This window comes from Ornithorhynchus anatinus, chromosome 21 (genome assembly GCF_004115215.2).
Source record: "Ornithorhynchus anatinus isolate Pmale09 chromosome 21, mOrnAna1.pri.v4, whole genome shotgun sequence".
Classification (NCBI taxonomy): Eukaryota; Metazoa; Chordata; class Mammalia; order Monotremata; family Ornithorhynchidae; genus Ornithorhynchus; species Ornithorhynchus anatinus.
In genome coordinates this window covers 3,401,026-3,426,221 of record NC_041748.1, presented here as the reverse complement: position 1 = coordinate 3,426,221, position 25,196 = coordinate 3,401,026, and the positions used below count along the sequence as shown (strand labels likewise).

The 25,196-nt window shown below is 48.4% G+C and overlaps 1 protein-coding gene across 1 annotated transcript in view; it reads left to right on the top strand.

Annotated features, from left to right (window-relative positions):
* The window catches only part of SUSD5 (sushi domain containing 5), a 32,633-nt gene extending 15,257 nt beyond the window's left edge, over positions 1-17,376 (top strand). Inside the window, exons 3-5 of the mRNA XM_029049444.2 lie at positions 984-1,102; positions 8,411-8,599; positions 14,836-17,376. Of these exons, the coding sequence (XP_028905277.1) occupies positions 984-1,102; positions 8,411-8,599; positions 14,836-16,076 (1,549 nt within the window). The 3' untranslated portion in view covers positions 16,077-17,376. The remainder of the gene's footprint in view (positions 1-983; positions 1,103-8,410; positions 8,600-14,835) is intronic.
* Positions 17,377-25,196: the final 7,820 nt, after the last annotated feature.

Here is a 25,196-nt window from a genome sequence, read left to right as displayed (position 1 = left end):
GCGCTTAGAACAGTGCTCGGCACATAGTAAGCGCTTAACAGATACCAACATTGTTATTATTATTTAACTTCTCTGTGCCTCAGTTCCCTCATCTGCAAAATGGGGAATCAATTCCTGTTCTCCCTCCTACTAAGACGGTGAGCCCCAGGTAGGACCTGAATACCTTGTATCTATCCCAGGGCTTAATACAGTGCTTGGCACATAGTAAGCACTCAACAAATATTATTATCTTTATTACTATTATCACTTAGACCGTGAGCCCCGGGTGGAACGGGGACCGTGTCTGACCTGATTATCTTGTATCTACCCCAGTGCTTCGTACACTGCTCGGTACAAAGTAAGTGCTTAAACAAATACGATTATTAGCAGTAGTACTAATTATTTTGGCAGGAGTTTGCATATGCTGATGAAGCTATGCCACGTAGGGCTCCCCATAATGGAATGGTCTATGCCGAAGCGTCAGACAAAGTCGATCAGTCTGTTCTGGGCAGCAGCGGCATGGGAAAAAATCAAAGGCGGAAGATTAAGTGATCAGAACATTGATCAAAGACAGTGGCAGAGAGTCCAGTTTTTACACGCGGAAGAAGGCAGTGGTAAAACACTTTGGCATCTACCAAGAAAACGACTTTGTGACAGACGATGGGATGTTGTGAAGAGGGTGTGCCCATGGAGTCGCTATGGGTCGGAAAGGACTCGACGGCATCTGAGAAAGAAGAAGAAGAATTACAATTATTGTTATATATTGATGCTGACTTTGGGAGCTTTTTATTAGAAATGGGCTGCGGGGGATAGGGACAGGGGATTGGGCGGGGGGGGGGGACGGGGAGAGCTCAGCGGGTAGAAGGGGATCTTCCCTGTGGGAGCCCCCGGAGCAGGGCAGACCGTCTTCGGGGTGGGATGGTGGGGTGCGTATGCTGATGAAGCTATGCCACAGGGCTCCCTCTGGGCCTGGGATGAGCCACCGTCCCCTTTCTCCCCTTTAGGAGCACCGTGTGCAGGCCGGAGGGTAGCGAGAAGCAGAACCCGGCCCGCGGAAGCGTGCAGATCGAGAGGAATCCCATCCCAAGCCGCAGATACAACGCGCTTTGCATCCAGGAGGAAGGTCAGTGGGGGGTTCCCGCACTGAGTTTTGTCCCGCCACGGGGCGGAGGGAGAAAACGCAGATCGACAGCCCGTATCCGGCATTCGTCAGGCCCTGGGATATCGTCGGGAAAAGCATCCCGTGTCTAGAAATTGCTGATCCGATTTAGTTCTGCTTTCTAGCATTGGACTCTGTCAGTGGAGGCTTTTAAATTCCGCAGAAATCTTTAGGATCAGCTTAAGTCATCCCCCGAGGGATAGGGACTGTGTCCAATTCCTACCTGTATATCTCTCTCAGGGCTTAGTACACTTTTTGTTTTTAAATGGTATTTGTTAAGTGCCTCCTATGTGCCAGGCACTGTACTAAGTGCTGAGTAGATACAAGTTAATCAAGAAAGATACAGTCTGCACACAATAAGCAATACATTAATTACTATTATTATTATTCCGGTTCTTGTTAAGCATTTACTACGTGAGCCGGTTGTGGGCAAGGATTGTCTCTATTTCTTGCTGAATTGCACTTTCCAAGCGATTAGGGCAGTACTCTGCACACAGTAAATGCTCCATAAATACGATTAAATGAATGAATATGTGCTAGGCACTGTTCTAAGCTCTAGGGTAGATGCAAGTCATTCAGGTTGGACACAGTCCCTGTCCCACAGGGACTGACAGTCTCAATCCCCATCATAAAGATGAGGTAACTGAGGCATAGAGAAGTGAAATGACTAGCCCAAGGTCACACAGCAGATACATGGCAGAGCTGGGATTAGAATCCAGATCCTTCTGACTCCCAGGCCCGTGCTCTATTCATTAAGCCACGTTGCTTCCCTGCACCCAAAGGGCTTAAAAAGAGAGAAGCAGCGTGGCTCAGTGATAAGAGCCCGGGTTTGGGAGTCAGAGGTCACGGGTTCGAATCCCGCCTCCGCCACTTGTCGGCTGGAAGTGGGCAAGTCACTTCACTTCTCTGTGCCTCAGTTCCCTCATCTGTAAAATGGGGGTGAAGACTGTGAGCCTCACGCGGGACGACCCGATGACCCTGTATCTCCCCCAGCGCTTAGAACGGTGCTCTGCACATAGTAAGTACTTAACAAATACCAACGATCCATGGATAAGCCTCACCACCAGTAACGTCCTTTTTAAAGTTGAAGGTGCCGAATGTGAATTTGAAGTGATCAGTTAAAGTCATAATTCTCAGCAAGCATAAACTGGGAGCATTGGCTTAGGAAGGAAATCAAGATGAAATAGAACCAAACTCTGAGCCTTTCAAGTCAGCAGGAAACGACTCTGTACGGAGAAGACTTTCCAGCTGGCAAATGGATAATGAACAAACACGGGGCAGGGTTGGAAAACAGGAAAGAACCGGGCAACCGCAGGGCAGAGGAGCCTGCAAACATGGCCCTGCTAGGAAGTGTCTGGGCAGTGGGTTGGATAAAAATGGCTAATTCTGAAATCTCCGGGGTTCTGGCGAAGCATCTTATCTCCCAATATCGATAACTAATGCTTCTGTAAAACAAAAGGGGACTGGATTAACACAACTGTCTGGGCTCGCTGTGCTTTCGTGAGGAGGAAGAGTGAAAATCACCTCTTCTGGAGAAACAGCACGGTCTAGTGGATAGAGCCCGGACCTGGGAGTCAGAAGGGCCCAGGGTTCGAATCCCGGCTCTGCCTCCTGTCTGCCTTGTGACGTTGGGCAAGTCACTTCACTTCTCTGTGCCTCAGTTCCCTCATTTGCAAAATGAGGATTCAATACCTGTGCTCCTTCCTGCTGTGATCGTGAGACCCACGTGGGACTTGCTGATCTTGTATCTGCCCCAGCGTTCAGTACAGTGCTTGGCACATAGTAAACGCTTAACAAATTCAATAATTATTATTATTGTATTTACTGTCCAGAGAGAGCACAATGGCGTGACTTCTAAGCAGGTGCTCATCCCTGCTAAATCCTTTTGCGGTTTAATGATTGAGGCAAGGAAATCATCCCGGCAAGGCCCAATTCCTCAGCCTCTTCCTTGTCCTCTCCCTCCCTGCCTTTCTTTTTCTTCCTATCTCTCTCCCTCCATCTTTTTCCCCCAGCCCCTGAACTCATGTCTCCCGTTCTCTGTGTCCTTGTCTCTCTCTCTCAGTCTTTGTCCTTGATTTTTCCTTTCTCTCTTTCTGTTGTGTCTTTTTCTCTCCATCTTTCCCAGACTTCACCTCTTTGTATTTGTCTTTGTCCTTCTCTTTCTATGGCTTTGCCTCCCTCTCTCTCAGTCTTTGACTCTCTTGCTCAGTCTTTACCTCTCTCTCTCTCTCTGTCTGTCTTTGACTCAAGTCTTTCTGCCTCTGCCTCTGTCTTTGTCTCTTTTTCTTTGGGTCTTTGTTTCTCTTTCTGTCTCTGTCTTCCTCTCCCTCTCTAGCTCTTTTTTTTCCCTCCCTATATTCCATTCTCTCCTTCTGGCGTTAGAGAAGTTAAGGGGTTTCCTCAAGAACTGGGTTTTGCCCTTCCTGAGCCTCTGTTGAAGACCGGCAGCAAGTGAAGAATGTCTTCCTTACAGCACACGTTTGCTTCAGCTATGAAAAACGGAACCAGCAGCACCCTGAGAAGGACTTCTGTGGACGCAGGCTGGATTTAGCTTGGCACAAGTTCCCGGTTCTGTTTGTTCCCCAAAAGTTACCTTTTCCAGACCAATGGATTGGACAGGCCAGCGGCCTGGGCAGACAGACGGATTGGAGTGAGGGTTTCTCCTGAGTCACAGAGCGGTCTCGAAGCACCGGCGTCTCAACCGAGGGAAGTAAAAGCTGTGGAAAGTCCCTCCATGACCTGGGGGCCTGAAGACCAGTGATGCGGCCTCTTCTTTAAGTGGCCAGGCCACCCACAGAGGGTCTCCCATTTCATGAACAAACCTCTTGACACTTCCAACCTTCACGTTAAACTGACGGTGAAACTCCAGCTCTGTGCTGAGCTCACTTAAAATAATAGATGAGGTGATCCGACGACAGAAATATATTTATATTAATGTCTGTCCTCCCCTCTAGACTGTAAGCTCGTTGTGGGCGGGGAACGTGTCCGTCATATTGTTGCATTGGAATCTCCCAAACGCTTAGTACAGTGCTCCGCACCCAGCAAATGCTCAATAAAGACGATTGACCGACTGTCTTACCGACTGAGAGAAGCCTCCTCACCACAGGCCTGGAGCCTGGCTTCTCTTGGCAATCGACGGGCTGGGGCAGAAGGCTAGGACCCAGCCCCACCTCGGGGTGGGTCGCTTCATCTCTCTGGGGCTTCAGGTCTTTTCGGAAGAATAGCCAGAACAGCCCCTCTCCACCACAATTTACTACCCAGCCGATCCATCAGTGGCATTCACTGAGCGTCTATGCCCAGCTCTCTTCAGCGTGCTTGGAAGAATGGGACGGAACCCTCAAGGGGCTTGCAGTCTGATAGGGGAGACAGACGGCCCAAAATGACGTAGAAATAGGGAGACTAGGAGAAAGAAGAAGGTCAAAAATAGTTCAGAAAAATCGGAATGAAACCACCGAACAAATAATTCAGAGCAACTGCGTGGCCTAGTATGCCAGGGCACTGCACGTGAGAGGACCTGAGTTCTAATCCCAGCTCTGCCACTTGTCTGCTGTCTGACTTTGGGCAAGTCACTTCAGATCTCGGGACCTCAAGATCTCGGGACCTCAATTCCTTCATCCGGAAAATGGGGATTAAAACGACGAGCCGGTTCGAATCCCGACTCCGCCACTCTTCAGCTGGGTGACTCTGGGCAAGTCGCTTCACTTCTCGGTGCCTCAGTTCCCTCATCTGTCAAGTGGGGATGCAGACTGTGAGCCTCATGTGGGACGACCTAATTACCTTGTAACTACCCCAGCGCTTAGAACAGTGCTGGGCACATAGTAAGCGCTTAACAAATACCAACATTCACGTGGGACATGGACTTGTGTCCAACCTGATTAACTCATACGTACCCCAGCACTTAGTACAGTGTCCGGCATATAGTAAGCACTAAATGAATAACATAAATAAATTCATTCATTCAATTGTATTTATTAAGCGCTTACTCAGTGCAGAGCACTGTACTAAGTGCTTGGAAAGTACAATTCGGCAACAGATATAGAGACAATCCCTTCCCAATAACGGGCTCACAGTCTACAAGTCAACAAACAAGTCACAGTCATGGTCAATTAATAAACTGAATATATGTGAGCGTATGACTGATTATACATTTAAGGCGTAAGTGTTGATGAGGGGCACAAAATACCTCAATGCTAAGGGTGGCTGTTGGGTTAAAGCATCTTGGAGTGTTGTGAATTAATCGGAGAAGACTTCCAGGAGGAGGTGAAATTTTAGGAACTCTTTGAAGATGGAGACACAACTCTGCCATATTGGGGGTCGGGAGGGAATCCCAGGTTGTGGAAACGGGAGGAGTCACTTTTACACGGGGCAAGAGAAGCATTTGCCCCAGCCTTCTTGTTGATGAAGAGTTTCTGCCATACCCCCCCTAGTAGAGATCCCTTAGTCTCCAAATGAAGTAACTGTTGGGGTAAAATTATTCCATATATTGAGGGGAGAGAGGAGAGCACTAGGGGAGAGGGACTTGTAAATGTTCATGGAAGGACAAAGGGAGAAAAACCAGGCTTCCCCTGCCCCATCACTGAGATTAAGGCTCTCAACTCCATCTTTGGAGTGGAATTACCACAATCAAATCTGTGAAATAAATTGGCAAAGAGCTTGGATCTGCAGGTGTTCCTGAAGAAACCTACAAACCCAAGGAGATCTTTTTTTTTAAATGGCATTTATTAAGCACGTACTATGTGCCAGGCATTATACTAAGCACTGGGCTGGATATGAGATAATCAGGTCGGACAGCACTTGCCTCTGATGGGGCTCTCAGTCTTAATCCCATTTTATAGATGAGGTAACTGAGGCACAGACAAGTGAAGTGACTTTCCCAACGTCACACGACAGGCAAGTGGTGGAGTCGGGGTCTGAACCCAGATCTTTCTGATTCTAAGGCTCGTGTTCCGTTTCCTAGTCCATGCTGCTTCTCAGCTTGTTGTGGGCAGGAAAGGTGTCTACCGACTCTGTTTACTCTCCCCAGCTCATAGTACAGTGTACTGCACACAGTAAGCGCTCAATAAATATGACTGACTGACTGAATGAACACCTCTGATTGATTGACTTACTGTCAGAGAAGCAGCACGGCCCAGTGGATAGAGCATGGGCCTTGGAGTCAGAAGGTCCTGAGTTCTAGTCCCAGCTCTACCACTTGTCTGCTGTGTGACTTTGCTCAAGGCACCTAACTTCTCTGGCATGTCTTTACCTCTTCTGTAAAATGAGGATTAAAAGTCTAAGCCCCTTGTAGGGCAGGGACTGTGTCCAACCTAATTAACTGGAATCTAAACCAGTACTCAGAACAGTGCCCGGCATATAGTAAGTGCTGAACAAATACTACAATTATTATTATATCTGTCACATAGAGAATGCTAAGGAAATGCACAGGTCTTCCAAAACTCCACAATAATTGCCTTCTTTGTGGATCTAGGGTGAGAGGTGGCTGGAATCTTTGGGCACCTCTCTGCTCTCTATTGCTCACCAGGTCCTAGCCTGAATCCTTCTGGGCAGGCTACTGAAGAATACTGTCAATCAATCGATCGGTCCATCAATCAGTGGTATTTATTGAGTGCTTATTATTTTCCAAGTAGTTTCGGTGGGGGTTTTTTTTGAAATAGTTTTTGTTGAGCTCTTACGATGTGTCATGCACTGTTCTAAGCACTGGTTTAGATACAAGTTAATTAGGTTGGATACAGTCCCTGCCCCGCAGTGGGTTTACGGTCTAAATTGGAAAGAGGAGGATTTAATCTTATTTTACAGATGAAGTATCTGAGGCACAGTAAAGTTAAGTGACTTACGTTGGTAGAGCTGGGATTAGAACCCAGATCCTCTCTGACTCCCGGGCTTATGCTCTTTCCCCTAACTACGCTGGTTTTTCGTATGAGACAGTCTCAAGATCAAATGGCGGGATAGGATCAACACCAACCAAGTCCTGGAATACAGACAGACCACCAACACTGAAGCAACGTTCATCACAATTCAGTTCCATCAGGTTGGACATTTGAGGAGAAGAGACACAAGAAAGTACACAAGCAGCTCTTCTATGGAGAAGCAGCATAATCTGGTTGAGAGAACACAACCTTGGGAGTCAGAGAACCTGAGTTCTAATCCCCGTTCTGCCCCTTGCCTGCTGTGGGGCCTTGGACTGATCACTTAACTTCTCTGTGCTTCAGTTTCCTCATCTGCAAAATGGGAATTCAATACCTGTTTCGATCCTGCTCAGGCTGTGAGCTCCCTATGGGACAGGGACAGTCCGACCTGATTGTCTCATATCTATCCCAGCACTCAGTACAGTGCTTGATGCCTAGTAAGCACTTAGCAAATACCACAACTGAAATAGGAAACACATGCACACACATATTCCTGGAGGCGGAACAGGTGTTTTATAGGCCTAGAGAAGCACAGTCACAAATCCTGAAGACAAGAGGGGACTGTCAGGAGACAATAGCATCAGGCAGACCAAGCTGTTTAGCTTGTATTTTTCTAGCGCTTAGTACAGTGGCTGGCACATAAGCACTTAACAAATGCCACCTAAAAAACCACAGTAAATGCTTAATAAATTGTATTATTCCTGTTTTCCATCACTAACGTGGGGGTCGATTGCTTTTCTCTATCTGACACTCTCACCGCATGGTTTATCTGAGAGTTGAAGGGAGAGGCTTGACCAGCACGCAGAGCTGGCTTCTTTATGTTCCTGAAATGTTTCTTCCTCCCTCCTTTCCCCGCAACCCCAAGCCAGGAGGAGAGCTAAATGGGGTCCGTTTGGTGTGACGGAGTATGAGCTTCCCAAGACCACCCCGAGACCCAAACTCTGAGCATGCTCATTCATTCAGTAGTATTTATTGAGCGCTTACTATGTGCAGAGCACTGTACTAAGCACTTGGAATGTACAGTTCGGCAACAGATAGAGACAATTCCTGCCCAATGACGGGCTCACAGTCTAACGGATGCTCAGAGGGTAAGATTGGGTTCCTGGGGAGCACACGTCCCAGAAATACCTGGGGACCACACGTCCCAAAAATACTTGGGTCTGGTAGCCTGCCACTTTTTTCCAGTCAGCGACTCCTTGGCAGGGTGAACAATTCAATAGATTTTTGACTCCCGGGATTATAATTTAAGCATCGCTGGCACAGCTACAGGAAAGCTGGAAAACGAGGAGGAGAAGGAGGAGGAAGGTTGTTTCCCTCACGTAACTAGATTGGACTTCTCTGTCTCTTCCTCTCTCTCTCCCCTCAGAAAAGCCCTGTGGAGACCCTCCGAGCTTCCCTCACACCATCCTGCACGGACACACTGGCTTCGAGATGGGGGATGAGCTCCTCTACATCTGTGCCCAGGGTTACGTCATGGGCCGCAAAGAGTCTGCGTTCACTTTACTCTGCGATGGCTGCGGAAAGTGGTATGGGCAGGTGCAGGCCTGTGTTAAAGGTAAGTCTCTCTGGCACGTGCTTTGTTAATGATATTTATTAAGCACTTACTATGTGCCAGGCACTGCGTTAGGTGCCGGGGTAGATTCGAGTTAATCAGGTCAGACATGGTCCATGTAGGGGCCTGACGGGCCAACGACATTAACTGTGGAGCTTACTATCACCAGTGGCATTAATTAAGTGCTTACTAGCGCTTGGGATAGTACAAAACAACAATTAAGAGACACATTCCCTGCCCATAGTGAGCTTATAGTCTATGTTCTAGGCACTTGATTAAGCGCTAGGGTAGGTACAAGATAATCAGGTTGGACACAGTCCACGTAGGATGCTTATGGACGTATAATTATGATCGTGGTATTGGTTAAGCACTTACTATGTGCACTAATGTGGACTACATCCAACCCGATTATCTTGTATCTACCCCAATGCTTAATACCAGAAAAAAACCACAGAGCTAGATAAGCAGGAAATGGCAACAGGGAGGGTTTGTCACATCCAGGGTGAGCTTGAATCTCTCTTCCTTCTACCTGATTGGCTCTGGAATTCTTGGCCCAGATCGGCCCCGCGGGAATGATTTGACTTTTCTGGGTAAGCCTCAATGGCGACAGCCGAAAACCTGGTGTCAGTCAGAAAGTGGAGCTTTGAGGGTTTTTTTAAAATAATGGTATTTGTTACACTTTTACTATGTGCCAGGCACTGTGCTAAGCACTGGGGTATGTACATGCTAATCAGATTGGACCCAGCCCATGTCCCACCTGGGACACAGAATCTGAATTCCCATTTTACAGATGAGGTACCTGAGGCCCAGAGAAGTAAAGGGGCTTGCCCAAGGTCACACAGCAGACAAGGGGCAGGGCTGGGATTAGAACCCAGATCCTCCTGACTTCAAGGCCCATGCTCTATCCTCTTGGCCACGCTGCTTCTGCCAGTTTTAACTCGGGTGCCTACAAATGATACCTTAGTTTTTGTCTGGGGCTTTTAGTCCCAAAGAACTCTCAAATTACTTATCTCATTTTTGCCTCACAAACACCCCGTGAAGTAGGTAGAAAGGCAGGTATCATTATTCATTCTGCAGCTGAGGGAGCTGAGGCATGGAGAGGTTAGGTAACTTGCCCACAATCACACAGCTGGCCAGTGGCAGAGTTCAGACTGGAACCCAAGGCCCCCCCTCGCATCCAGACCGGTGCTCCTCAACTGCACCGGACATCACCCGGTCGAGAGACTTGCCCGAGGACACTGCGATCTCTCCACCAAGGGGCCACAAACCAGCGTTCTCTCGCTGCTCTCCTACTCCAACCCAGACCACACACTTCACTCTTCTAATGCCAACCTTCCCGCTGTACCTCGATCCCGTCTCTCTCAGCGCCGACCTTTCTCTCACATCCTCCGTCTGGCCTGAAACGCCCTCCCTCTCCCAAACCTACAGATGATCACTCTCCTCGCCTTCAAAGCCTTCCCAGGGCCATATGGACCAGCACTGCATCCTTGCCTGAGGAGCAGCATGGCCTAATGGAAAGAGGATGGGCCTGGGATTCAGAGGACCTGAGTTCTAGTCCCCGCTCTGCCCCTTTCTGCTGCGGGACCTTAGATGAGTCCCTCAACTTCTCTGTACCTCAGTTTCCTCATCTGTAAACTGGAAATTCAATCCCTGTTCTCCCTCCTACATAGATTCTGAGCCCCATGTGGGCCAGGGACTGTTTGTCTGACCCGATTAACTTGTCTACCCCAGACTTTATAACCATGCTCGACACATAATTAGTACTTAACAAATAATAATAATAATATCAATAACAATAATGATAATGATTATAATGAAGCCCAGTGGGACCAGCTCCGCACAGCAGGGGGAAAGATCCTGCTCCATATTCTGGTAGTGGTAATAGTATTTAATAAGTGCTTACGGTGTGCAGGACACAATAAGCTGGGAGAGAGTGTACAGGTGGGAATTAGATTCCTCTCCATGGTGGAGAATCGAGGTCTCCTATTCCCACTGAGCATGGGCTGGGTTCCAAATAACAATAATCGTAGTATTTATCAAGTACTTACTATGTGCCAAGCACTGTATTAAGCACTAAGGCAGGTAAGTAGATCAAACACAGTCCCTGTCCCATGTGGGGCTGGATTTAGCTTTTAGCCGTTTTGTGATTACCAAGAATAATAAATATATCATAGTGAAAAACTAGCTGTGAGTGGTCCTACCATACAATTTAAGGGGAACAGATGTCTGATTCCCATTTTTATAGGTGAGGAAACTGAGGCGCAGAGAAGGTAAGTGACATGCCCAAAGTCACAAAGCAGGCAAATAATAATAATAATGGCATTTGTGAAGTGCTTGCTTTGTGCAAAGCACTGTTCTAAGCCCTGGGGTAGATACGAGGCAATCAGGGTGTCCCAAGCAGGGCTCACCGACTTCATCCCCATTTTCCAGATGAGGGAACTGAGATCCGGAGAAGTGAAGTGACTTGCCCAGAGTCACACAGCTGACAAGTGGCAGAAGCAGGATTAGAACCCACCACCTCTGGCTCCTAAGCCCAGGCTCTTTCCACGAAGCCACGCTGCTTCTTCTGGGCGCTAGATTGTAAGCTCCTTAAGGGCAGGGATTGTATCTACCAGCTCTATTGCACTGTACACTCCCAGGTGCTTAGTACAGGACTCTGCATACAGTAAGCGCTCAGGAGATACCAATGATTGATCAGACCCCGCTACTTCTCTCAGTGCAAACACTGAGGGCAGCCTGGACTTCCCTGTTTTGTTTTTTAATGGTATTTGGTAAGTGCTCAATCACGTGCCAGTCGCTGGGATGGATACATGAGGCTCGGGGTCTTAATCCTCATTTTATAGAGGAGGTAACTGAGGCACGGACAAGTGAAGTGACTTGTCCAAGATCACACAGCGGACAGGTGGCAGAGCCCAGATTAGAATTCAGGTCCTTCTGACTTCCAGGCCTTTACTTTAGCCACCGGAGCTCTTCGGCACGTGGAAGAGAAACCCTCCAGGTGTCTTTTGCAAGAAGTCAGAGGGTGAAAGATTCAAATAACTTGGAGCGTCAAAACAGTGGGCCTGGGTCTCCCATCCTGGTTCAGCTGCTCTTGCCCCCAAACCCTCCAATCCCCCTCGGACGGCCCCCACTGCAAAGATGTAGGCAAAACCCCACCATAGAGCAGCAGGGGTGTGATATTCAATCAGTCAGTCAATCCCATTTATTGAGCGCTTACTGGATGCCGAGCACTGTACTAAGCGCTCGGGAGAGTACAATAGAACAATATACCAGACACAGTTCCTGCCCACAACGAGCTTACAATCTCGTGTTGTTGATCATGGAATGACTTGGGACAAGTCCCTGGTTTAGCCCAGCGTAGTTGGTTAATCAATCCATCAGTCGTATTTACTGAGCGCTGACTTTGTGCAGAGCACTCTACTAAGCGCTTAGAGCTAGCTCGGCGTGGTCAGGGAACGCGTCTGTGTACTGTCGTATCGTACTCTCCCAAGTGCTTAGTACAGTGCTCTGCACATCGCAAGCGCTCAATAAATACGATCGAACGAATAGATGAATGACCGAATGAACAGAGTCGGCAGACGCGTCTCCTGCGCACAACGAACTTACAGTCTAGGGGGAATGATTTAGTGACAACGATTTAGTCGACAATGATAAATAAGGGGATTTAAAGATCAGACCGGACCCGTTCCGGACCGAGCCGAGACACCCGGGTGGAAACGATCCCCGTCGACTTGGTTTGGTTTTTGGCTGCTCTGTGACTCGCCCGGAGCAACAGAGAAATATATCATATTGAAGAACTAGCTGTGAGAGGCCCCAGCATACATCACACGCATGAGGTCATCACCTATAATTCCGATCTGAGGGGAGTTGCCGAGCACATCATGAAAGGGCTCTGTGTTCCAACCGAGAACATAGAGACTTTCAGCCCCAAAACAAAGTCGCTTTCGGGAGCGAACTGGGCAATGTATGCTTTTGCAATTTACGACTACTTCTTCTGCTTTGAAGAGAGAACATACTGCTTTCCAAAAGAAAACCCGAGCTGGGATATTGAAATTCAGGGCAGATTTGAGGGACAGAAGGTCCTCACAACTTCTAGTCGTGAGCTGTAAATGCAGCAGAGGCCTAAACTGGGCGGATGAATTTAGCAGATCCAGCGACTTACAGGTCTTTCCCCCCAAACCTCCCAACGTCCGTTGATTTGAAGCCCCTAATCTCCTCCAGAGCCGGTGAGAAATGACTACAGTCTCTCTGTTTTCGACGGAAAAGCATATTTTTATATGGTATTTGTTCAGGGCTTACTATATCCCAGCCACTATTCTAAGCGCTGGGGTAGATACAAGCTAATCAGGTTGGACACAGTCCCTGTCCCGCATGGGGCTCGCACACTTCATTCCCATTTTTCTGAAGAGGCAACTGAGGTCCAGAGAAGTGAAGTGACTTGCTCAGAGTCACACAGCAGATAAAGTGGCGGAGCCTGGATTAGAACACAGGTCCTTCTGAGTCTCAGGCCCGTGTTCTAGCCACTAGGCCATGCTGCTTCTCTTCTTCCTTCTGTCAGGAGGAAAGTTAAGAGCTTTGGCTCCGATTTCCTCTCTGGTTAACCGGGCCTACAATGTTATGTCAAAAGTCTCGTTTGGTGGCGATTATCCACGCCACGTTGGCTGAGATAACCATGTAAAGAAGCGCTTATGGGAAGCAGCAGGGTCTAGTGGAAAGAACACGGGCCTGGGAGTCGAGGACCCGGGTCCTAGTGCCGGCTCCGCCACTGGTCTGCCGGGCAAGTCTCTTAACTTCTCTGTGCCTCGGTTACCTCATCTGTAAAATGGGGATTAAGACTGTGAGCCCCTTGCTGGGCAACCTGATGACCTTGTATCTCTACCCCGGCGCTTAGAACAGTGTTTGGCACGTAGTAAGCGCTTAATATCACCATTATTATTAACTTCTCTGTGTCTCAGTCCCCTCATCTGTAAAACTGGGGTTAAATACCTGTTCTCTCTCTTCCTTGGACACGTGTGGGACCTGAATATCTTGTAACTATCCCAGCGCTTAGTACAGTGTTTGACACATAGTGAGCATTTAACAAATACTATGATTATTCTGATTACTATAGGTTACTGGTCCACACACTTTTTTCTTATCCAACCTGGCCTTCCCCTTGCAAGAGCAACAGATCAGCCATGTCTGTCCACCCACGCAGCGTAAATTGTTGTCCGCACTGGACCAACGTTTGGGTGATCGTTCTCGAGGTCGGACGGGCTTCCAGACTTGTTTATTCTTTATGCCAGGCTGAAGCGGAACTGGGGTGGCCTACCTTTGACTTTGCTTCTTTGTTGATGCCTGTTTACTTGTTTTGCTGTCTGTCTCCCCACTTTTAGACTGTGAGCCCGTCGTGGGCAGGGATTGTCTCTCTTCGTTACTGAACTGTACTTTCCAAGCACATAGTAGGCGCTCGATAAATACGATTGAATGAATGAATGAATGTTGGGGCTAAGGTCAGTTTGACAGGTGATGTTTCCTCCACCTGCTTTCACCCCAGTAATAATGATCACCGTGGTATTTGTGAGGCGCTTGCAGAGAAGCAGCGTGGCTCAGTGGAAAGAGCATGGGCTTGGGAGTCAGAGGTCATGGGTTCAAATCCCGGCTATGCCACTTGTCAGCTCTGTGACTCTGGGCAAGTCACTTAACTTCTCTGTGCCTCAGTTTCCTCATATGTATAACGGGGATTAAGACTGTGAGCCTCACGTGGGACAACCTGATTACCCTGTATCTACCCCAGCGTTTAGAACAGTGCTCTGCCTATAGTAAGCGCTTAACAAATACCAACATTATTATTATTATGTGCCGAGCATTGTGCTCAGCACTGAGGGGCTCACGATCTAAACAAATTCCCCCTCTGTACTGTAAGCTCACTGTTAGCAGGGAACGTTTCTGTTATACTGTATTCTCCATGCGCTTAGTACAGTGTTCTACACACAGTAAGCACTCAGTAAATATGACTACCTGACCAATTAATTAGACAATGTCCCTGCCCTACGTGGGGCCAGAATCTGGGCTCTAACTGGCTAGGGAAGAGATCATGGGGATAAGAATGTGAACCCTACGCGGGAAAGGGACTGCGTCCAACCTGATTAACTTGTATCTACCCCAGCGCTTAGAACAGTGCCTGTCACATAATAAGCGCTTAACGAAGACCATTAAAAAACCCCCAAACTTTGACAAACTTCTCCCTCTTTCTGCAGACAAGACGGAGGCCCACATAGACTATGAGGAGAACTTCCCCGAAGAGCGATCTGAGCCGCTCGCCGGGCACAAGGAGGATGCCGGTGGGGAGGAGGAGGAGGAAGAGGAGGAAGAGGGTGGTGATGGTGGGGAGAAAGAAGACCAGCGCCAGGGAGTCTCCATTTCCGGTCCTTCGGGGAGGGAGGACTTAGTAGGGGGAGGAGACACTCAATCCCAGGGCTCTGCCCAAGTCCCGGCGGAATTTCCTGACCTCCTCCTCAGCCAGAAGGGCTCATTTTGGTACGTCAATGGGGCCCTCCAGGAACCTACGGCGGAGGCCTCGATAGACGCCCACACCGACAGCTGGTTTTCAGAAGCCCCTGACCGCCTCAGCCCGAAAGGGGACCTCCTGGAGCCGAGCACCCAGATATCCTCTGTCCAGTCTCCCCCGCAGACTCACAACCGCAAGGGGGATGAGGCCTGGTTGGACGGCTTCCCGGTGACCCCGGCGTCCCCGGGGGAGGGGGAAGACACGGGGGATGAAACGGATGGGTCCGTGGGGATGGGAGAAGGCTCTCTGTCTTGGACCGATCGACCCAATCATGTGGAGGTCAGGAAGCCCACCGGCACCGGCCTCCATCCAGACGACGACATCATCCAGAGATCGCTCCCGCCAACGAGGACCTGGGCGTATGGAGCGGGCGCCCTGACCTCCACCGGCGCCCCCGAGAACGTGAGTCCTGGGGCCGGGGTGGGGGACGGAGACGGTTTCTGGACGCTCCAGTCCAGGGACCTTGGAGCAGAGGAGTCTCCCGTGGTGACGGAGATTCCCGACCGGGCCTCCTTCACCCCGGGCACAGCAACGACCGCAGGGAGTTGGCCCAACCATTTCCCATCTCCCAGCCAGGTTGAAGAAACCACCTCCACGCCCCCGGTGAAAACCACCTGGCCTGGTGGTCAGAATGTCTTTCCCGACCCCTCATCCTCCAAGGAATCCGTGGGGCGAGGACCCCCGACCCCAGGTAGGGGCGAGATGGTCCTCCCTACTGCGGGGGCCTGTGGGGAAGAGCCTTGCGTCGGCTCGGGCAAAGGGCCGGCTATCGCCCTCCTCGTGATCGTCCTGAGCCTGTTGCTGCTGCTGGCCGCCGTCGCCGCCGGATGGTGCTACCGGAAACGCCGACAGACGACCTCGGTGTACAGGCTGAAAGGCCAGGGTCAGGCCCGGCCCTATCACCAGCAGATCGAAATGCAGAAAGTCTAGGTGCTGGCCTCGTGGGTTCCCCCGGGGTGGGGCGGGGGGCTGCCTGAGAGGAAGTAAAAAGAACAGCAAACCAAATGGAATATCACATTTCTGGTCAATGCTAAAAACGGAGCAGGGGAGGAGACAAAGGGGAAGGACGGCTCGGGGGCCACAGAGGGGACTCCTCCCCAAGGCTGGCTCTGTGGGATTCATTTAAAGGCCCCCAGCGTTTCCGGCTGAGGGCTGCCAGGAGAACTCAGAAACGCAACGGGGTCGATAGCAGAGACCTACTTCTTGTCCACACGCTGGGCTCACACCATCCCGAGATGGAGGCCTGCCTCGCGGGACCTAACGCGAACCAAGAAAAAGCAGGAGGAAAGTCTCCCTTTCGGACTATGGCCTAAGGATCCGTTCTCTTCTTCTTCACTTTCAAAAAAAGAGAGAGAAAACACGAGTTGGTGACATTAGCGAGCCCGGGGCATCTTGGGGCTGATTCTACCACAGCGTCTCGGTGGCTAAGACTGCCAGGGGGAGAGCGATGGAACGGAAATTGTGGAAGGGATCGATCAGTGGTATTCATTGACCGCTTACCATGCAGAAAACACTGCACTAAGCACTTGGGAGAGCGCAGTGAGTTGGGAGAGATGATCCCTATCCTCTAGGAAATTACCATCTCACAATGGCAAAGCTGGAGAGTGAATGGGGCTGATGTTTTTTGAGGGAGGAGGACGGTCTCACCCATGGCCACGAGACAACCAGATGGCTCCATTCGTACTTTAAAAGAACTCAGCACTGACTCTGCCCGTGAAGATTGTCCACGACAAATGCCATCACACCGTTCCTCCAGCCACCCTGGTGCCTCTGTCAGAGATGGGTCATGGGGGTTTGGACGGTACTAATGGTGACTTTAAGGGTGAGAATCTTAAATTTTTGGAATATATGGCCTAACTGCTCTCTGCTCAGTGTCTGGTGTTGGGGGTGAACTGTAGAAGAGAGGTATTAGGTCTTGGATGATAAATGTTCCCCTTGGAGTCAGGAGGGGAGGGAGAGGAAAGGGAAGCGGGGGGTAGGAAAAAAAGGCGGGGGAAGGATAAACTACCAAGTGACGTGATGCACTTGAGTGGATATCAACATCAGGATTGCAGCGGTAAACTATTTTCTTACAGCATCGTAGTCGTGAACTATTTTGATACAGCATTGTAGTCTAAAATACTGAATCCACAGCCATTGGTTTAGTGAAGAACGTTAACTCTTAAAACTGAAACATGTACTGTTTGTCATCCTTGTGGAAATATACTAGAAAATAAATACCACAAATCAGCATTTCAGGTTTTATTTGATTTTATGCTACAGCTAAATTAAATATTTTACACCCCACAAATACGAGAGCAGGATTATTTCGAAAAATATTGGCAGGTTTAGGAAATGAGCATATGATGTGGGGTTTTGCCCTGAATGAACAACCAAATAGAACATCACTACGCAAATGTTTGAGTCACGGAAAAATAAGAAGGCATTCGCTGTTTCACACTACACTTGAAATGTTTAAAATAAAGAAAAAATAACGTCAGGAAAAAAAGCCAAGGACTATTCCGGTATGGCAACCTCACATAAACGTAAAGGTGGGAGAGTTCCTCCCAATATCTTTGATGGATCATTCAATACTATTTACTGAGAGAAACATTTCCGAATTGAATTTACTCTGGTCAGTATTGATTATGGTTCATCAGCACATTTCCAATAAGTTAAATTGCCTTCTCCCCGAGTGCTACGAGCACAGGGAAGACAGGATTCCGAAAAGACAAAAAACAATCCATCAGTGGTATTTACTGAGCACTTATAATGTGCAGAGCACTGTACAAAGTGCTTGGGAGAGTGTGATATAACAGAATTAGCAGTCACATTCTCTAACTATAACGGGCTTCCAGCCTAGCGGGATACTGAGGGCTGACGGGTTCTAAAAGAAGACTCCTCCAACTTTTACACTGCCTAGACTCCACTTTGTCATGCTCAAGCCAAGTGACCGTGGTTGTGATTCTCCAGCCCCGACCAAGAGGCAACTCACCCGTGGAGAAGATCAGTCGGGGTCAGGAGAGTCAGGCTTCCGAGCCCTACGCCAGAGAGCCGGTCTCTTAGAGAACCACGATCCAGCCGGTCAGTGGACGATGGTCTGTAATATCACAGTCTTTAGTCTGTAAGCTCACTGTGGGCAGGGAACGTGTCTACCAACTCTGGTATACTATAGTCTCCCAAGTGCTTAGCACGGTGCTCTGCACACAGTAAGCGCTCAATAAATATCACTGATTAAAATACGACTGATGGCCACCAAACGCATTCTCTGGGCCCTGTGAGATTTAGAAGAGGTAAACAGTCGGGGCCCAGTTCGCGGTTCATTAGAATGAGAAGGCACTTTTCTCCCCCCTCACCCAAAAGAAAGAGGCCTCCCCTTGACCCTCTGCCAATTCCCTCTGCCAAAGGAGGGTCTTTCTTCTCATTTGGGGGTATGATGCCCTCACAGATAGGGGAAGCGGGAAGGAGAAATTTCAGAACTTGCTAGAAGAGGTAGAGAGCTCATTCCTAACGACGCCCCTCCAACCTCTTGAGGGAAGGTTCATTGAGTGGATTAAAAAACTTCCACCTCCGCCTGGATCACAGGGGAGGACTGAGGAAGGAGGAGGGGGTTAAGCACTTGGAGGAAGAAGCCCCTCATTCATTCATTCATTCAATAGTATTTATTGAGCGCTTACTATGTGCAGAGCACTGTACTAAGCGCTTGGGATGAACAAGTCGGCAACAGATAGAGACAGTCCCTGCCGTTTGACGGGCTTACGGTCTAATCGGGGGAGACGGACAGACGAGAACAATGGCAATAAACAGCGTCAAGGGGAAGAACATCTCATAAAAACAATGGCAACTAAATAGAATCAAGGCCCTCATCTGAGGGGAGCTGGGGGAACCAATCCTGGAGGGGTAGGATGCGGGAGAAAGGTTCTCCATTGGGAGAGGGTGGTCCAGAGAGTAGGACCCCTGAATGGTGGGAACGGTTTTGTGGCTCCGCAGCGGTTCTACGCTGACATCGGAAACTCCTGCTCCAAATAGGCACTCAATACATAGGACCCCTCATCTGCCACCTTAAGCAATTCTGCTCCACTTGACCACTGTTGTGGAACTGTGGTATTTGCATTCACGACCTATCTGCTCACAGTAAGTGCTCAATTAATACTATTGAATGAATGAATGGATTATCATCATCATCAGTGGTGTTGATTGAGCACCACCCACCGCTCAAGCACTAACACATGTACATATTCCCGTTTCCTTCTTCCTGTCTATAAGTTATTCTAGTGCCTGCCTCCCCGACCAGAACATAACCTGCCTTAGAACAGAGAGCATGCATATTTACTCTATCAGCTTCTCCCAAGTGCTTGGTACAATGCTCAGCACAGAGAAGGCCCTCATCAAATCTGATTGATTTACTGATTGATTGAAGGTTGGGGGAGGGAGAGAGGAAAAGGCTTCCCCAGACTTCTCTGAAAGCTCCTTGAGAGCTAGGATTTCTATAAAACTACTGTACTCTTCCAAGAGCTTCTTAATATAGTGTTCTGCTCAGAGTTAAGTGCTCAGTAAATACAGCTGATTTAGCTAGCATTCATTCATTCATTCAATAGTATTTATTGAGCGCTTACTATGTGCAGAGCACTGTACTAAGCACTTGGAATGTACATGCAGTCTCACATCCCTTCATCTGCAACCCTGCTTGGGCACAAAACTTTCACCTTCACCGTAATCCAGGGAAGGTCAGAATCAACCCTTGGACTTGGCTGATATCAAAATGGCAGCCCATTCCGATGGCCAGCAACAGGATGCTCCTGGGGACAGTTTGTGCAGCAGGGAGCGATTTTATTTGATTGGCAGAAAGTGGATGAAATAAGATCATATTTCCAAAGGCCTCAAAGTAATCTACTTTTCCAAGGTGGAAACAAACACCGAGAGGGAGAAAGAGAGAGAAGCATGGAGAGAGAGAGAGAGAGAGAGAGAGAGAGGAGAAAGAAGAGGGGCAGTTTATCTGAAAGACAAAAGGATACATCAAGGTGACCTTCATCTCCCACCGGTTGTTGAATTTTCAGGGGTCCTGCCAGCCTTCCTAACTAATTCATCAAACCAAGTCCTTGGGCTTCACTTCTACCTCTATTGTACAGTCCCAAGCTCCGCACATGGTAGGTACTCAATAAATACTATCTTTTGACTGATTCCCCCCATCTCCCCTCCGCTCTACAAACAGCATTGGCTGTGCAAGGGATTTGTACGCTATGGGGGCTTCCTTGTTTCAAAGTTCAGGTTTTTACTTTGAGAAATTTGAACTGCCTGGGGCCATCCCGTCTTCACAGGCTAATCATTTAGCTTCCTAGCTTAAATAAGAAGCAGCATACCCCGGTGGAAAAAGCTACAGATTGGGAATCAGAACTGTGCTCTTCCACTGGTCCGCTGTGGGACCATAGGCAAGCCACTTATTTTCCCTGGGCTTCAGTTATCTCATCTGTAAAATGGGGATTATCTGTGAGCCTCACGTGGGACAAACTGATTACCCTGCATCTGCCCCAGCGCTTAGAACAGTGCTCTGCACATAGTAAGCGCTTAACAAATACCAACATTATTACTAAGCATTGGGGTAGATACAAGCTAGATACAAGCTAATTAGGTTGGACACAGTCCCTGACCCACAGGAGGATCACAATCAATCCCCAATTTGCAGGTGAGGGAACTGAGGCACTGAGAAGTGACTTACTCAAGGTCACCCGGCAGGCAAGTAGTAGAGGCGGGATTAGAACCCATGGTCCTGACTCCCAGGCCTATACTCTACCCACTAGACCACACTGTTTTAAATATTCCACACCAGCTCCTTCAAGCCCTGCGATCACAGAGAATAGGAACAGCCGCGGACAATCAAGAGTCCAGACACCCACAATAAAAGATTTGTTGTGCATTTTTCTCAATACCTCGCTACAAACTGCACCCCAGCCCCACACTCAAGTAATTAAACGAGAGTGTTTTCTTTGGCACCAGCCCTCTTTCTCCCCACAGCCCAAAGATTTGATTCTTTAAACTGACATCGCTTTGGTTGACAGCTCACACTTAGTTGCAGAAACATATTTCAATAACTGTCGGGCTTTGCAGGCAACTGGTTATTCCCATCAGCAGCCATAATAAACACTCACCCATTTCCAATTCAACGAATCTCTACTTGCAACTTGGAGTTTAGGGCGGTAAAATGTAGTTGTTAGTACAGCTACTCTAGTGAGAGCAGGTGTTCAGAACACGGTTCAGGAGTTGGCCTCTCCTGCTATTTAATAATAATTGTGGTATTTGTTAAACTCTCTGAGCCAGACACTGTACTGAGCGGTGGGTTAGATACAAGATAATCGGCTTGGTCACCGTCCTTGTCCCACAAGGGGCACACAGTATTCAATCCCCATTTTACAGATGAGGTAACGGAGGCCCAGGGAACTTAAGTGACTTGCCCAACAGACAAGTGGAGGAGCCGGGATTAGAACCCAGGCCCATGCTCGATCTACTAGGCCACACTGCTTCCCTTGTTTCAACCATCTTCATTTACTTAATATGTGGCCAATTCACATATGTCACCTATCACTTTCTCATTTCTTCGTTGGAAACATCTATCTTAGAATAAGACTTGGGCCATGTACCTCCATATCATCCTCTAGGTTATCGGTTCCCTTCTCTCTCTCAGATGGGGCTGTCGACCAAAATTTCAAGTCGAATAGTGCTGGCGGCCAAACGATAGCATCAAAAAGCTCTACTTTTGTCTTCATTACGCAACTCAGCCACTGTCCAAATTTACTGAAACGTTCTGATTTTACTGAAATGGCTGCATTACGGAGCGAGATGTTTTGATCTACCTGTCTCGACACACCGCCTTTAAACCTCTCTGCCTTATTTTGCTTCCAGTTGTTTTTTTCTCCAAATAGCCAGCGACAGAACTGACCATATTCCCAGATATCACAATGGGCTACTTGTTTCTCCATCAACACCCTGGTCTTCCTGGGCCTGGCTTTCTCCTGAACTGAAAACTGTACCTTCTTTGTCTTTTTTTTATGGCATTTGTTAAGCACTTGCTATGTGCCAAAAACTATACTAAGTGTTGTAGAAGATAGAAGCTAAGCAGATTTGACACAGTCCCTGTCCCGCATAGGGCTCACCATCTTAATCCCCATTTTACAGATGAGATCACTGAGGCACGGAGAAGCTAACTGACTTGCCCAAAGTCACACAGCAGACATGTGGCAGAACTGGGATTAGAACCCAGGCCCTCCTGATTCCCAGGCCCTATCCATTAGGTCACGCTGCTTCCTGGTGTCCAGGATGGACACTACCTATAGGCCGGGCTTCGTGGAAATCAAACTGAGGAAACCAATTTATGAGCAGTTAGACTCCAAGGAAGGAGGAAGGTGCCTTCCTTGAAGCAAGAGATGAAGCAAAGGGCTTGTCCAGCTTCCGGAAACGTTCACGGAGAAACTGCTTACCCCCCTTCGGAACTTAGTCCGGAGGCAATTCCAGGATTGTTGGAAGAAATATTTACAACCAATAGGGTTCTTTGAGCTGGTCTTGTTTTTTAGGTCTGGGTCCAGACTGGATTTTTATGGTCTATTTGCAGATGACACCGCTCGGAGTTGTTTTGGAAAACGAAGACTATGTTGTTTTGTTCCTCATCTTTCGGTGGGTGCAACGGTGTGCCAACCGAGCGTAGTCTGAAATCCAATTCGCTAGAGTGACTAACCCAGCAGGACACCAAATACCCTGTGTACACCAAGACCGACTTACTGACGTGCTTGAGGCTGCAAACAAGGTTCCAGACCCATGGCAAGTGTGATGTGCGCCTCTGCCCGGATCTGTCCGATACAGAGCCCGTGTGCTGCTGAGTAGAGGCTGCTGAATTACTGCATGAGCAGATAGAGAATAGCCTTACCTGACTTGCTTACAAAGCCCTCTAGACTTTAGGCTCACTGCGGACAGGGAATGAGTCTGTTGAGTGTTGCATTGTACTCCCTTCCGAGTGCTTAGTACAGTGCTCCACACACAGTAAATGGTCAATAAATGACTGTTTAAATGAATGAAAACCCTGAGCGTGTGTGTGGGCGGTGGGGGTAGGGGGAGGAGAATCCAAGGTGCATTACAGATGGGAAGGGATAATACAAGATGAACCTGATTGGAAAACTCTATGAGGTGAGGAAATGGGCTGCAGGGGTAGGGGGTGGATAGAGGAGGTGGGAGGAGGTTTAAGGGTCTTTGTTCAGGAGTTTCTGGGAAAGAAACTGTTTCTTCCAGAATTTCCTCCTGTTTCTCCCCCTCTAGACTATAAACTCTTGGTGGGCAGGAATCATGTCCACCACCTCTACTGTATTGTACTTTCCCAAGCGCTTAGTACACTGACCTACGCTCAGTATCTGAGACAGATAATTCGCTGGTGCCGCTCCATTTCACAAGCAGGAAACTGAGGGAGGGAGTTCCAGTGCTTGCCCAAAAGGACCAAAGATAGGTTAAAACTTTTTGTGTGTGTGTGTGTGTGTGTGGTCTATATTAGTATCTTGGTGTCAACTTGTCACTTGGCTTTCAGCTCTCGTTTGCAATCTACCGCTAAGTCCTAACAGTGCTTCTGATGCATTTTTCTTGATCCGCCCCCTTCCTCTCCACCCAGATGGCTACTATCCTGGTCCAACTTCTTGTACCACAGACTACTTCATCAGTCCTCCTCCCTGGTGTCCCTCCCCACAGCCCCTTCCCCGTCCATTCATCTATGTAAACTGCTGCACTGATCATCTTCAGGCATCGCTAGGCGTATAAGATTGATTGATTGATTTGGGACCACACGAAAGAGTGAGCAGTTTAGGGAGGTTGTGTGGCCTAGTGTAAAGCGCACAGAGCTGGCAGCCAGGAGACCCAGGTTCTAGTCAGTCTCAGGGCCCGTATCCAACCTATTTTATATCTACCCCAGTGCTTAGTACATAGTAATATAGTAAGTGCTTAACAAATACCATTAAAGGACCCGGGGGACATTTCTTGATTCCCCCGTCGACACCGCCAAAGTTGGCAAACGGATGGAGCTCTGGTCGACGGAAACTACCTCCCCAGGGCCAGCCTGGTCTGTCTTTAGGAGGAGGAAGAAGAGGAGGGGGAAAAGGAGGAAGAAGAAAAACAAGAATGGGGCAGGGAAGTGCTTTAGAAAGAACCACATTGTCTTGTAAGGAAGCAGGTGTTGACGAGGCACTGGCTTTCTTAAGAAAAGAACTAGGGCACAGTGTTAAACCCGATTAAGCTAAGAACCCCTGGGCTGTGCCACACAGAGAAGAAATCAATATAACCAAAGGAATCGGAAAAAAAATCTGCGATTTGAAAAGACCATATTATAAAATGATTGGGGTTGGTCCACGGGTCTGAGAAGATCTGGAAAAAACTGAAATAGAATTTTCCATCTTGATGAAAACTGATTCCCCAGGTGAAAACCACTGGCTAGTGGAATCATAGGGTAAAGAGAAGGTGGTCAATTCTGCTGAGGTGAGTGACCTCAGGTAAGTGACCATTTATTGCTGAACCGTGCCTTCCAAGCACTTAGTACAGTGCTCTGCACAGAGTAAGTGCTCAATAAATATGATTGAATGAATGACTGTGATGGTAGCATGCTCTTCACTTGGGAATGGGAAAGCTACTAGCTTCTGCTAGTGAAGTAATTGAAATAAAAATTACAATAATAACGACGATAATTGTGGTATTTATTAAATGCCTATTATGTGCCAAGCACTGTACTATGCTCTGGGGTAGGCACCAGAAAATCAGGTCAGAAACGGTCCATGTCCCCCCATGGCTCACAGCCTAAGAGGGAGGGTGAATTCCCATTTTACAGAAGAGGAGACAGAGGCACAGAGAAGTTAGGTAACTTTCCAAGGTCACAGAGCAGACAAGTGGCAGAGCTGGGCCTAGAACCCACATGCTCTGACTCCCAGGTCTGTGCTCTTTCCACTAGGCCTCACGGCTTCTCCAAAGCTGCATCATCTCTCTGGATTCAGGATATTATTGCACATGAGGGAGTATGAGAAGGCCACCGTTCCTCTTGGATCTTGTGGGAAG